The 15,100-nt window shown below is 42.2% G+C and overlaps 1 protein-coding gene across 4 annotated transcripts in view; it reads left to right on the top strand.

Annotated features, from left to right (window-relative positions):
- The window catches only part of MKLN1 (muskelin 1), a 105,052-nt gene that overhangs the window by 35,034 nt on the left and 54,918 nt on the right, over positions 1–15,100 (top strand). For all 4 annotated transcript variants that reach the window (XM_064421672.1, XM_064421671.1, XM_064421676.1 and 1 more), the window contains 3 exons: positions 5,369–5,446; positions 6,597–6,662; positions 14,604–14,716. In XM_064421672.1, the coding sequence (XP_064277742.1) occupies positions 5,369–5,446; positions 6,597–6,662; positions 14,604–14,716 (257 nt within the window). The remainder of the gene's footprint in view (positions 1–5,368; positions 5,447–6,596; positions 6,663–14,603; positions 14,717–15,100) is intronic.

Below are 15,100 nucleotides of genomic sequence, written 5' to 3'. Positions count from 1 at the left end.
TGGAGCTGCTGTCAGCAGTGCTCTGCTTTTCCAGGTGTGGAAATACTGGCAAAGGACTGGTGTGGTAGGAAACTGTAGGTCTTGAATTGTTCTGTCTGACAGACACTTGTTTCTTGTCAGATTTGATGTGGATAATCCTCCTTCCCTAGTTTTTGTAATCACATCCCTTTTTGGAGGCTGAGGAGCTCGGCATCACTTAGGTGAGCTGAAGGAATATGCTGCAGCTTGTTTTATCAGCCTTTTTTTGTTCCAGCAAGTATTAAAAGCAAGTCTTGGTAGTAACAGACGGTGGATAATTTAGCAGGAGAGTCTTCAAGAGCATCATTAGGTTTTGTCACTGCTTCTGAGGGACAGAAAAATATGCATGGGGATGTTTATTTTGCTTCATTTTAATCCAGCACCTGGCTAGCTGAAGTTAAATGTCAGTGTGCGCATCTCCCATCGCTCTGTTGGTCATCCTTAATGATTTTGCTTGTCTTGGAATACATTAACCTTCCTTCCCCCATCCTCCTGCCATTCTTTATGCTGTCTTCAGCTTTAAATGTACCCATTTAAAGCTCTATCGCCTCCCAGCACTCTTTGGAGAGAAGTGCTATCTATCCCGAGACACCGAGGCTGCATCCCATATTTGCTTTAAGCTGACACGACTGCGGGTTTTCACTAACTGGGTCAATCCTGCCCTTGCTCAGGACACTGTGTCCCTGGCACTGGTGCTCGTGCTGCCACATGGCCAACCCAGACAGGGAGCTGATCAGGCTGGGGTGGGGGAGAGGGCAGGACAAACCTCTTCTGCCACAAAACCCCCCAAAACTGCACCTGGAACAATTTGTCTGAAGTTGTGGCAGTCAAGGTGCTGAATATTAATGGTGCTTAACAGCTGGATTCTTCTTGGTAGGATGGGAATAGAGGTTTTCAGCCTTCAGCATCTTCTCCTACAGTATTTCTACTCCTGCTCCCTGTGATCTTCCACAGTTACAGTCCTTACTCTGTTCTGCATCTGTCAAGCTCCCCAGCATTTTCTGAGCAGCCTGCTCTGCTGAAGGGTGTCCTTGTCCACGGCATGGGGCTTAAAACTAAATTATTGCTGAGGTCCCTTCCAACTCAGGCCATTCTGTGATGATTTTTTTTTAATCATTTTACTTTCCTAGCAGCTCTGTTGTGAAGTCTCAGTAGCTTGCTGCTTAGTCTCTAAGGTGTGGGTGTTCTTACCACTGAACTCCTGTCTGATGTGTTGTTTTTCCAAATAAAAGAGGATTAACTTTCGTCCTGTGTCTGTGTAGTGTAGCTGAAGTGTAGAGTTAATTGAGACATACAGATCCTTAAATTATCCCTGAAATCGTTCAAAGAGCAACTGTTCTATTGCAGACTGGGCATGAATATGTGAACTCCTGACCGCTTGCTGATCTGGGAGTTCATTGCCTTAAAGGCACAAACAGAAGTGCAGTGAGGTTGACAGAGATACTGCACACTCAGTTCAGCCTAAAATGTCTTCTGGAGAGGCTGATATTTGCAGTGGTGGGTATTGACAAAGTGCAACGCTCTGCATCTCTCGCGGGCTATTTCCATAGGCTTAGTCATGTAGAAAAAGAGTAGGTGGTCAAGAATTAGTGCTGGCAGAGCTAACTCTTGTTCTTTTGCATTGCTAATGATGAACGCTGTCTTCCACCTCACATCACCAGATGATTTCTTTTGAGAGCTCTGTGGCAGGCAGCCACACTTTTCCCACTGATTCTTTTGACTTGTGCGTTACACTTAGAAAATGGGCAAATGGAAACTCTGGCAGCTGCCTGACTTCGTCTCAAAAAGAAAAGGTTCCCTAAATCTCAGCTGGTTCACAGACTCAGTTCAAATGCTTCACATTTGGATCCATTCCTGTAGCTTTCGGGCCTATATTATTGAAGGAAAAATATCTGCTTAATATTCCTACAGAGAGTATGTGGAGTGCAAATTGCTTGGTTGAACTGCTCGCAGCTCCCGTAGACATGGAGAGCTGCTTGGAATGGGTGGAAGAGCTGCTTGTTTCCCATTAGTATTCCAGGGACTGAGGTGTTCCTTCTGGCACCGCTCCTGTCAGAATGTGACATGTGTTTATCTGGTGACAAGTCCGTCCTGTGCGACAAACAAGAAGTTGTGATGCGCAGCCTGCAGGCTCCAGCGTCTCCCAGAACTCATGATTCACAGGAACAGGAGGCACAGGAACAATTGTATTCCCCTGGAAACTCTAGACACACACGTATTCCTGAATTTTACCGTTTAATATTGTTTGAGTTTAGTTCTGAGAAAGCTCTTCTGTGTACTGGGATATATGGAGGGAAGAGGCTGGCTAGGGATCCAAAGCCTCTAGGAAGTAAATGGTTGGGGCTTGTGTAGAAGAAAGATAACTTACATGGATTTGAGAGCAAGCCTTGTTTCACTTTTATGAAGAACAAAGTGCAAGAAAATATTACAGCTCTGAGGCTGGAAAAAAAATTGTATATTTCCTTGTTTCTCCCAAGTCTCGAGGAAATTGTCAAGTAGTGGCTGAATTTTTATCTGGTGGAACCTTTCTCTCCTTCAGGTTTTCTTTAGAAGGTAGTTCGTGACTCAAAAAGCCTCAAACTGTTTAAGTATTTTGGCTGCTTTTCTTTGGTTTGAAAAAAATCTAAAACCTCAACCCCAGAAATTATGGGCTAATTGTCAGTCGGAAGGTTTTTGAGCCATTGGCAGTGAAAGGAACAGATTTCAGCAACCCTACCTGGAGACATGTGTTGTCTAAAAACCCCCAAACTTTGTACAACTTGCTCCTGATTGGCTTCTGCAAGTTAAATATTTTTGTCCACAATGTTTGTCGTAATCGTTTTGGGTAACCTGCAGTTGGCTGGCAAAATAAAGACTTGGGTTATCAGGGAGGCAGAATTTACCAAGCTTTAATCACGGTGAACTTCGTGTTGTTACATCCAAAATGCGTCATGGCTTACTGCAAAGGGCTTGAAAATAGTACAAAGTCGTTTTTTTGGCTGTAATTTTAGTAAACATGGACATTGAAGTGAGAGGTCTCTGGAGCAAAAGAAAGCACTTCATTTAAAAACTTCCACTCAGCTTTTTTTTTTTTTTTTTTGACAAGAGTCTTGAAATTTATTTTAAACTCCTGTTTCATTGGGAACAGCTGACAGACCTGAGCAGGCCTAGATGTGAGGCTCAGCTCCTCACAGGAGCTTTGGGGACCTTTTGGTCAGCAGTGCTCTCCTGACAAGGAACAGAAGGAGTGCGCTGGCGTAGGTCTGGCGTCGGGTACAGAATCCACCTAGAAATCCTCCTTTTTTTCCCTGGTGGTGTCAGACAGGTGGTGATTCAGCTTCCAAAACAAGCTGCTGCTGGTTTGCAATGTAAGTAGAGTGAATGTGGAACTGATTCCAGCAGAAGGAAACATTTCTGGGAAGCAAGCTGGAGTATTTCCAAACCAATGTCCCATGGAAGACAAGAAGCATTATTAAAAGAGGCCGAAGGCACAGTAGGGGAGAAGTGTCATATCTTGACAAGTGCAGCCTGTGGGTGTAGAGCATGGGAGAGAGGTTAAATCACCCTTTCAGATCCTGTGTGGTGTAATTCATCCTTTTGAGCTATTTATGTCCAATTATCTATTGGCTGCCATAGGGATAAATACAGTTTTGGTTTCTGTCTTGCAGACCCAAGGCTGTATAACGATAACCAAAAAGCTGCATTTCTGTCTGGGTTTGTGGCTGAGTCACTGTGGGATTTCTTACAGCACATGCATTTGTTCTATTAGGCCTGGCTTTTCTGAATCACAATTTATGAGATCTCAAGCTTCAAGCCTCTAGTGTGTTGTCCCAGCTTCATAAATGCTGAAGAAGTGGGAGTTAAGAACCCTGCTATTAAACCCAAAATAAACCACTTTTCCTTCTACATACGTTGAGCAAACTTCTGGCTTTCCTCGATTACCTAATGTGGGGGAAAGAGTGCTGCTGGTTTCGGTGCTGAGGTGAAAGTAAAATCTGCCCTGCTTTCAGAGTATTTATTTGGAAAAACTTGCACAGCTGAGTTTACGGACATTTTATATTTTCAGACCAAACTCATCACTTTTCAGGAGCTCTTGAGTGCCCTTGTTTTCCTGTTAGATGGTCTCTAAATAGAGCTTTCATCTTCTCCCAGGAAATACTTGCTGGCTTGGGTTTTAATTAAAACCTGGATTTCAGTCACGACAAACTACAGGATGCCAGAAAACACTTGAAAATTTTCTCTGAGCCTTGTGTCGTGCTTAACAAAGATTTTTTACCTTTTTCTAAATAAATAGTGATGCATTCATAAGGATCATTCTTTTTTGCCTATATACCTACAAAGGGCTTTTGTATAAATAAGCAGAGGCGTTCATCATTTATTGAATTCCTATTGTTTTTTTTTTCAGGTAGTGCATTAATAGAGCAGAAACATTTGTCAGGAAGAGCTTGTGTGTTGAGATGGTGGGTGATGGGTGGGATGTAGCCAGGCAAACAGTGCTCAGGTGCTCTCATGGTTTGTTGTGCTGCAGAAGGTTAGGTAGGTGTTTCAGAGGAGACATTTGACAAACAAAAGCACCAAGTTCCCCACGTGCCAAGCCCTTCCCAGACTGGAGAGCAGTCCCAGGGAGTGTGGGTGTTACAAGTCTCCTTTACAGAAAATTGGTGTTTATGTGATGGACTGCTAACATCTGAACAGGATTAGGAGCTGGCCTCTGGATTGAGAAGAGGTGGAGTGCACAAGGGCAGTGTGGATAAAGTGCTGGAGCTGGTGCTGCTCACAGAAATGCTGCACTTGGCACATCTGGCCCAGGATCTAACGCCTCCTCTGTTGCTCTTCTTGCTTAACTCTGAAGAGAATGTAAACTCTTGTTTTGTTTTTCATCCAGCGCTCGGTTGTCCCGTATCACAGCATTTAAACAATCTGCTCTGCTTCCCTCCTCAGATGAAGCTCCAGAGATGCTGTCTGACCTAGTTTTAACTTAACGTGCACTAAAATGGTTGAATTTTATATGCACTGGCAACTTTCCTTTTGCTTAAATAAGGGGGAGGGATTCTATTCTTAATTAAATACACCACACTGGAGATTTATAGACACTTGGCACGACCTGGCAGGCAAACTGGATAATTCCTGATTGATCTAGTAGTAAGTATTCTTTTTATTTTAGTGCTTGCACATTTAGTTCATTAACAAACTAACAAAAGTTTAACAAACTAACAAAAGTTTAACAAACTAACTGACACATAATAGAGAACTCACTGAAAATGGAGGCTTTGGAGTGGCATACTGGATTGAGTTAGGCTGAAGTTACCCACATTAATAGTGCTAAAATGGGAGGATAAATGTTTTATCCAGCAAAATTTTTGTTTTGCAGATGGCTTGTTCAATCAGTATATCAGTCAGCAAGAGTACAAACCTCGCTGGGGGCAGATTATCCCCAAAAGCACCAAAGGTAAGAGCATTTCTTAAGATAGAACTCATGTACTGCCAGTTCTGTCTTGTTCCTTTGAGAATATGGAGCAAGAGAATGATGCAAGAAAGTCTCCTCTAGGAGAGTTCTAGGGAATGGTTTCTTCTCTGAAAAAGTTGCATTTGTCTGCAAATTCAGTGAAATTCAGCCTGCTCTCTGGTTGAGTAAGGAACACTGTAGGAATACTCGTTGTGACTTTAAGGATAGATAATCACTTTAGTAACAAATCCCAGAATATTGGTTAAACATGAGAACAGCTATCTGTGTTACTGGATTTAGCACATGGAATTGATGTGACTTCAACTTAAACTGAGGAATTGGCAAATAAATACATTATCTCAACAGGGAGTATTTTAAATGAGGTGGATCTTTTGAAGTCCTGATCTGTTACAGAGTAAATCCAAACTGCAGAATCTTTTCCATTCCTGTCTGCCTTGAGAGGAGACTTGTAGCAGCATCCTTAACTGCAGAGTGCAAAAATCACTGTCACAGAGCAAATGTAGGATCCAAGGTGACAATTGCTAAGTGTGGAGCACTGTCCCCAAGCCCCTTGGGAAGGGTTATCTGTGTCACCTGTCCTGAAAGCTTAAGATACGTAAAGTGGTTGGAAAGCTGCTTTAATTGGACAGTTGAAATTCCTTTATGTGTGAGAATAGCTGGTGCAAAGCTGGCTGTGTTGTGTGGTTTGCATCACCTCCTGCTCCCATCCCAGGGGTTCATTTCCCTGTCATTTGGGTATCTGTTCTCACAGCTCAGCCCTCGGGCACCTCTCAGGTGTGGAGAGATGGAAGGGGAGCTAAAGGGTGGCTGTGTCATCCCTTCTGGAGAGCTCCAAGGACAGCTCAGAGCTCTTTTCAGTGCACCGAGTGTGTCAGGAGCATTGGAGCTCCTTTGCAAGGCACTGAGAGTTGCAGTATTCACTTCTGCTCTCTGTACTGTCAGTCACCAGATAGTTCAGTATAAAACTGTGTACAGTTTCATAATACACAAAAAAATTACCTGGAAAAAGTGACATGTGAGTGTTTAAGGAAGGGTGAGTTACTCAGTTCCTCTGCTTCCATGTTGAGGCTGTATCTTTTGTTGGTTTAAAAATCTTAAAATGGAAAATTCTCCCTTCCCTCTTTTTCTGCAGGTGACGGGGAAGACAGTCGTCCAGGAATGAGAGGGGGCCATCAGATGGTGATAGATGTGCAGACAGGTGAGTAGTTGTTACATTTCTTAACTAAATTATTTGATCAGTTATTTTCCAGATTAATGTGCAGAGGTGTTTTTCTTCGAGCACTGTGTTAGCTTCAGGTTTTCAGGAAGAAAAATAGCACTTTCTATCTATAATAGTTGAATATAATGTTCTGCTTCCTCTCTGGGTCTATATTCCAGCTGCCTTTCTCCTTCTTCCCTAATAATTCTGTGTTATGCTTTAGCCATTGTCTTGTCTTAACTAAGAAACCAAGAACAATTGGTTTTAATTTTTTATTCCTCCTGCCATCTTAGAGCAGGAGTTCAAACAAGAGAAGAGAAATTATGAAAAATAATTTCCCTTATCTGCTACAGGCTGTGCTCAAGCAATAGATCTGATGTGTTGAAACATTCCTTGTATTTTGGTTGGAGTGGCTTCTAATTCCCAGAGCGTGCAAGAAACTCCTGTTAAATATAATTCTTGAGACATCTTTTGCAAAAATGTTTCCTGTAGCAGTTTAAGGAATAGCCCAGCCTCTGTTTCAGAGAACATACAGAGAAAAGAAAGTGGGGTGGTGTATCAGGAACAGTTCCAGTGATTGTTGTTCTGCATAATTTTCTATATCTTTGTCTGTTACTTAATCAGATTTCTGTGCTACGTCAGTCCTTACTAAAATAAGGAAAGCATCTGCCCGAGTCTTTGCTGTGTGAGTGAAAGGATTGTTCTTGGGAAGGGAGAAACAAAATCAGGGCGTGGGTATTGGACAGCAATATAGGGTGGCATTGAAGGAGCTGGCAAAAAAATGCCCATGACCATATCTGTTGTGGTCACAGGACGGGGACAGAGCATGTGACAGGATAGGACCTTCCAGAGTAATCTGCTAAGTCATGGTGAACAAGCAAAAATCCAGCAGTAGCTGCAGCCTCTGGCTTTTGCTCAGAGTAGTTACTGCACTGGAGGAAGCACTCGAGTTATTTGGTGTAGGGGAGTAAACTTCTTTCATTTGGTGGGAGAGGTTTGAGATTGATTGGAAGAAAACACTGCTGGAGGATTTGCTGGTGTTTGTCTATGCAGAGGCTGGGGACGCTCCCTAGTGGCCTCAGGAATTAGTAGTGAGTGTTTCACAAGAGTGTGGAAGAAACATGATCCTTGTCAACTTGGAAATGATAGTCCTGCACACCTCCTGAAAATAAAATATCCATGGTAGTGTGAGCCTTCCTTTCCATTGCTCTTGATTTTCTCAAGTCCCAGTAAATTTGTCAGTTCTGCCTTGGACTTCAGTTTCACTCTGCTTTAACAAGGCACTGAAACTCATCCATATATTTTTAAATACTTCTTGATATATATTTAATGTATTATATATACTTTGGATATATGTGTCTATTTAATATATTATTATATTATTTATGGAAATATATGTATAGTGTATTATATACATTATATTATAAATGTATAGATGTATATTATACGTTATAATATAAATGTATCAAATACATACTATTTATTTATTTTATTTTAATTGTTTTACTTGCACAAAAGTGCTGGACAGTACCCAGAGGTGGGAGTCCTGGATCTCCCCCCTCATCATGATCCTTTCTTGCTGTAGCTCTATTTACAGGGGGTGGGGATACCTTCCCAAAGTTTCCCTGTGAGCTGTTTGGGAACTTGCTCTCAGTTTTGCATCCAGGTCCACTGAGGCTTGTAAAAGCTGAAATGTTTTTGAGATGATCAGTTTTGCCATTTAATTTAGCTCGTGACAGGCCAGGGGAAGTTCTTGGGGCTGTTTCACATTGCTGATTGCTGGAGTTTTCCTTTTGAATATAGGTGGAGTTTAATGAGCTGGTGGGAATGGAGCCAGTTATGTCAGGATGTGTTTTACAGACTGGAGCTGGAAAGCTCCCTGGCTAACCTTGGACAGATCCAGTGCTAATGGAAAAGGGAGCACTGGTGTACTCTTCCCTTCAAAGACATCCTCCCTCCTTACTCACACATTTGCTGAGTGGGTTTTTTTCAGAAGACTTTGGCAACTGAAGAAAAATCATCTCACTTTGCACTCCTTGTTAGAGGAGTTAGGTCCTTCTCAAAAATCAGTATTTTCTTCAACTTGAATCTTTTGGAAGTGAAGTGAAACAGCAAAATCATACTTACAAGGAGATTCTGAAGTTTTCTATCATGTAGAATTAAGTATTGGAAGCAAATTTTCATTTCTGATGTCCACACCTGCTGTAGCTATAAATGAACTATAAATGGTTCTGTGTTTTGATTAGCCTCAAAGAGATTTTAACCACTTGTTATTGACTAGAAAAATAATTCTAATTTAATAGTACTGAGCCTGCTGGGTGCAGGTGCTGGTGTTAAGATAGAGGATATGGGGTGGTGAGTAGCTGAACTAGATCTAAAGTTGCTGCTAGTGCATGGAGTCACTGAGACTTTATCAGTTTTAGGTAGAACATGGATTAACTTGGTCTGAACTGCCTTTTAGCATGGTGTATCTTTCACTTAGAGTAGGCTGCAAGTAACTGAAGGAGAATTTAGCATCTCTGCTGGCAGTCAGTAACTTGTGCTGGAGCTCATTTCCATCTGGTACTCCTGTTCTTAATACCTGCCACAGCTGACTGAGTAAGTGCAGTGTTCCTGATGCTTTGGAAATCTCTTAAAGCAGTGTGGAATGGAACTGTAGGCATTGTGGGATGCAGAACTGAGAATGCAGCTTGATGTCCTCCTATATAAAAAAAAAAAGAAATTAAAAATGGGTAATTAGTGATTCCCAAAATATCCTCCATCATTTTAATCACATTAACACTGAGACTGGAATGACTCTGGATGGGAGTACATGTGCAGAAACATAAACTAAGAGAAATTCATAGTTATAGCTGAAACCACTGTTAGGTACTTTAAAGCTTTAGGCTGCAAATGAAAACAGAAAGCTCCTGTTGTTCCTGCTTTTCCCTGCAAGGTGCATTTTTCATGCAGCTCTCTGTATGGGAGGCTGGAGAGCTCTCTCTGCTTTTCTATAAGGTAGGGGAAGTATTTGAGTAGTTGCAACCCAGGTACATAGATTAAAACAAAATTGTCCTCCAAACAACCCCAAAAGTACACAAGAATACAGTGTTGTGTGCTGCATGTCAGGCATGAGAAGCTGTTTGTGTAGGCCCTGGGGAAATGCTGGTGCAGAAACACTCAGGCTCGTGTGCAGAGCTGTGTTCCCAGGGAATTGAGCCCTAATGCAGTTTTGGATGAGGGTGTCAGCATCTGGCACTGATTCCTTATTAACAGCTCTTTGAGTCTGCCCTCCGTGGCCTCCTTATGGGTCAGATATGCCACATGTGTCAAAATTCCAGTGCTCGTTCTGGAAGAGGGAATGGGTAAGTGAATTGGCAAAAGCAAGTTTTAAGGAGTAATGTTGGTACTTAAGAACAGCATGTGTGTTGTGTTTTGGAGATGTGGTTTATAATTCCATAGGCAAGGTGGAATTGGTCTCTTCTGCTCTTACATGGCAGACAGTGAATGACAGTCCATAAAGCCATGTAATTGTTTTGGTAACAATAGAAATAGGGACCATGTAGAAATCATTCTATTAAACAAAAAGCTATTTAGTGTTATATCAGGCTTTCTTAAATATTGAAGTTTTCTCATGAGCCTGCTTTAGAAATAACAGCAAAGCAACCAGGATGATTTTTCTTCTGTCTCCATTTGTCTTCTCTTTGGCAAGTGAAACAATTTTTTGAGGGAAAATGTTAGTGAAATAGTCTTTATTGATGTGGTACCTCTGTTCTCTCGCTGAAGTGCAACTGCTGTGTAATTTTGGTTGTACATCATTTTGCTTTTCCTTTCGTCCGAAGGAATTCTGTTTGCTTCCTTCCATTAGATAAATGAGGACAAATCTGTAGGTTGGGAACAAAGGGAGATTCAGAGCACTGGGCCCAGCGTGCCCATTGTATACGTGGGCAGCACAGCAGAAATGACAAGGCTCATTCAAAAGCAGCATGGAAAGATGAAAAAGATGAAGAGAGAGCAGCAGACATGAAGGATGCTGTTTTGCCTGAGGAAAACACTGCTATCCATAAGATATTTAAAGACAAGACTTGTGTACAGGATGAAGGGATCTCAGAAACAAAACACAGATGGCTTCTAAGCTCTGAAACACAAACAGCTGCTGAATCCTGGAGGTTACTCAACTTCATGGGGCTTTCACATTTGAGACTGTATGCCTAGCCTTAAAAAAACCCCTTGTATTCAGCCAACTTGTATCCAGCTGAACTGTGCCTCAGAAACCAAGGAGTGTGGTACTGCAAGAAGATTTAAGGCTGGTTTTATATTTGTGCTCTTAAATGCTCCTCACAAAGTGGGCAGCGCTGCTGGCACGTAACTAAAGGTGTGGGTGCTACTTGGGGAAGTGACATCCTTTTGTGGAAGGCTTTTGAGAGATCTTACACCTTGTTTGGTTTGTTATTTCTGAGAGGAATCCTTCATAGCTGTAATGCTCCAGTGCAGCCCCAGCAAGTCTGTGCTGGCAGCTGACTGGGAGAGCAGTGGCTGATGAAATGGGGAGCCGGGCCATGAGTCCAGGTGACCCTGAGGGGCTGCAGGAGAGCACTGTGGGGTTCTGATCCTGCCCCTGGGATGTGACAGCTGTGCAGGAGGACAGGCTGGGACTGACTGGAAGGATTTGCAAGGCACTGGAAGCGGAATGTGCGTCAGCAACGTGTCCTCGTGGCATTGAAGGCTCGCCTCTCCTGCTGGGCTGTACCAGCACAAGCTCAGCCAGCAGGGAGAGGGGAGGGTGATGCTCCTCTTCTGGATACTCGGGGACACATCTGGAGTGCTGTGCCTGGTTTGGGCTCTCTGGGGCAATAAGGATTGTGTCAAACTGAACTGACCAAGGTGGTCGGGGCTGGAGCGTGTGCTGTGTGAGGAGATGCTCAGGGAGCCAGTTTTGTTCATCTGGTAGAAAAAGGGTTCATGGGAGGATCCTAGAGCTGTCTTCAGACAGAGCATGGAGATGGCCAGGCTCATTCTTGGGGGAGCAGAGGGGTAGGATAAAGGACAGGAAGAGAAAATCCTGTTAGATATTAGGGGGAAAAAATTGTAATGAAGTTAATTAGTCATTGCAGCAGGGATCCCGTCTGAAATGTCCATCCTTGGACAAAGTATAACTGAATAATTCCCTGGGCAACATGGTCTCTGCTGAAGTTAATCCTCCTGTGAGGGTTTTGGGGGATGACTGATGAACCTTGCAGAAGTGCTGTGGATCCACAATTCTCTTCTATTCCGCGGAGAACTGTTCTAGCAGAGACATGGAAATACTACTTAACCAAAGTTAAATATGTCACCAGGACTGGAATGTACTCATTGAAGAAGACCTCCTGTAGCAGAATACCACCAAGGATTTGACCACATGGAGAAAAAGGAGATAACAGGAGTTAGAGAAATGTCCCTGAGAATGTGTGTGAACCTGGACTGAAACCACCCCAGGAATTTTCATATTGAATGGGTTGGAGAAGGCTGCTTTGCTGCTTTTCTGAGAAATAGAAATTAAGGAGAGATTGACAGGAAATATGTGGATTGTTGGGAATGTATGTCCTCTAATTTGAGGACTTCTCTGGCACCTTTTAATCATTTAGAGAGTAAGGGAAGAAAAGAACTCAGACATTACAGAAAAATTTTTGACTGAGCAAGCAGTTTAGAAATACTCACAGAACATATTTAATTCAAAGTGTTGAATTTGTATTCAGAAAAAAATGTAGAGGAAATAAGCTGAGGATGCTGGAGGAGAAATTTGACTTCCTAAACGTAGCTGGTAAAAGCTTTGGGTAAATATAATTGCTTTCATGTTTTTTTCTTGTTGCCTTGCAGCTAGGTTTGAAAATTCTCCTGCTCTGCTCCTAAAGCTGAATAGAGACTTGCTTTAATAAAGCAGCATCAATTTACTGTGTTCCATATTGCTTGGATGCAGAGAGAGGATCCTTTCCTCCTTGAGTTCCCCAGTGCTACCAGAGTTAAATTGGTGTGAGACTGCTGGGCTCCCCTTGAGCTGCCCCACTGCTGCTGCCTGGGGTTTGTGGCCTCTGTCCTCCTCTCTGAATATTGCCCTTTGATATCTGTCCTGGTTGGGTCTCTGCATGCAGGGTGAAACTAACCCCTCCCATAAAATCTGAATTAACAGCTAGAATACAAGCAGTGATACTGGTTGGGAAATAGAGTGAAGTTTCACTTTAAAAAATCCTTTAAATTCCCCAAAAAACTCAAACCCAACCAAACCAAAACAATCAAACTCAACCCCAACCAAACAAGAACAATCCCACAAACCACCAAACAACTATTTTTTTTTGCTTTGTACCATGGGAAAACAATTACAAATTTTAGGAGAACTATAAAAAATTATTTACTTGACATTACCAGCAACAGATGCATTTGTGCATTAAGAAATACTCCTTTTAAAACATGGAACCTTCCTCTAAAATATGTATATACTTCTGCAATAAGGCAGTGAACAAAAAATTGTTTTCATTGGGTCTAGATAGTGATGGAGCCTTTCTTTTATGTGAGCTACAGTTTTACTTCATGATGAAAAATGGGTCTGGCACAGAGTTCATGTCCAGTTGTGTTCAGGGTGTTGCTCTGGGGATGTTCAGCACCAGCTGGGTGCTCCTCTCTCAGTGCTCACATTGAATTCTGTCAGCCTGGGTCAGGTAACTTCCAAAATCTGAGTTTTCATCAGAGTCATTCAGGTTTGCTATTAAATTTCATGTGAGCCAACAAAGCCTTTCCAGGCAGGCCTGACATTTTGGCAAGGCCCCAGTAGGATTTTTAGCTGGTGCCAAATCTTTTATTTTTCTCGGCTATCAATGAAGCTGTTGTGGTAATGTGGGTTTTGTGAGCTGTGAGAATTTATGTGCACAAAGGGACCTGCTCTTTGCAGGGAACACTGGGAGCCCTGAGTCCAGGAGGAAGGGTAATTAAAGTTAATGAACCAGGGTAACCTTTCCATGGTGATGACCACTATCCTGATGGTAGGTAAGGGTCAGGGACTAGTCCCGTTTTATAATCGCACTCTAACTCCGCACTTTAATTGGTGTTGGATTAAAAATTGGCCATTACCTCCATAATAGAAGTGGTTTGTGGATTTTAAAGGAGTTTTTCAAAGCTCTGCAAGTCTTGAGGAGCTTGTTCTTCTTGGGCTTGGCTTTGTGTTCTGTTTTAATGCAGTCTAAAAATGAAGTATTTTTAGAATTTGAGACCAGATAGTGCTGTTTCCATAATGGGAGCAGTTTGGTTATCTCTCCATGGCAGAACAGAAACTCCTTTCTTAAATGCTTCCCCTTTTCAAAGGCTTCATCTGGCTTTATCAGTGAGTCTGGGAAGCCTTAGAACTTGCTGTACACAGAGCAGTTGTGGGTTTGAGGTGACAGCCCTGAAACACTGACTTAAATTTGTGACTTGTACTCGCTGGCTTTTGTGGCATTGGGTAAGTTACTTTATGCAAGACATTTCCCTTGAAGAGGATTTTGTAAGGGATGGACTAAACAGAAAAACTTTGCCGTTCCCATCTCTGAAATCTTGTTGATGTATAAATCCTGCACCAAACAGGGCACAGGCTGAGATGTCATTGATAGACTACATGCACAGGATCCAAAATGTTAAATATTGTTCATTTGTCTGTCTGGAATTTTAATCAGAAGGCTGTGGGTTTGATTGCCTCTTATGTAAATGTGGAAATAGAAAATGACTCTGAGAATTGGCTGTCTATCAATCCTAAAATCTTCCATTACTAAACCAAACCACATTTTTTTCTTGATGACTAGTTCCATTCAAAGAGCAGTGGTGTTTTAAGTAAAAAAAAAAAAGAGTTTAAATTTATGTTCTGATAGTTTGTCTTTGTCACAGATGTTTTGTAGGCATTAGCCTGTTTAAACACATTCTCATTTAAAAATAAAATGAACTTTTTTTTTTTTTTAATAGAAACTGTTTATTTGTTTGGTGGCTGGGATGGAACTCAGGATCTGGCTGACTTCTGGGCATATAGTGTGAAGGAAAACCAGTGGACTTGTATATCCAGGGATACTGAGAAAGAGGTAAGTTCTGCAAACATCCATATTTTTAAAAATACATCAATGGTTGCCCTCAAAAATGCCCCTCTTAAAGTACTTGTGTTGAAGTGCAGTATAAGGGTGAGAGCCACAGAGTTCAGACCTTCAAGTTCTGAAGACTTTTGAAATGCTTACGTGGGGAAAATATGAGCTGGAGGTGGCTTTGAAGTGCTAAGATTCCTGGAGGGGAAAGGTTTATTTCTCAAAAGCAGAAATGATCGGCCAAAAAATCAGCTCAGCAAGTAGAGCATGAGTTAAACAATTTTGTGTGGCTGAACAGTCAGACTTATCGCAGAATCACAGAATGTTTTGGGTTGGAAGGGACCTTAAAGATCATCCAGTTCCAGCCCTGCTGCCATGGGCAGGGAC

Source organism: Passer domesticus, chromosome 5 (genome assembly GCF_036417665.1).
Source record: "Passer domesticus isolate bPasDom1 chromosome 5, bPasDom1.hap1, whole genome shotgun sequence".
NCBI classification, from domain to species: Eukaryota; Metazoa; Chordata; class Aves; order Passeriformes; family Passeridae; genus Passer; species Passer domesticus.
This window is presented reverse-complemented; position numbering and strand designations above follow the sequence as displayed.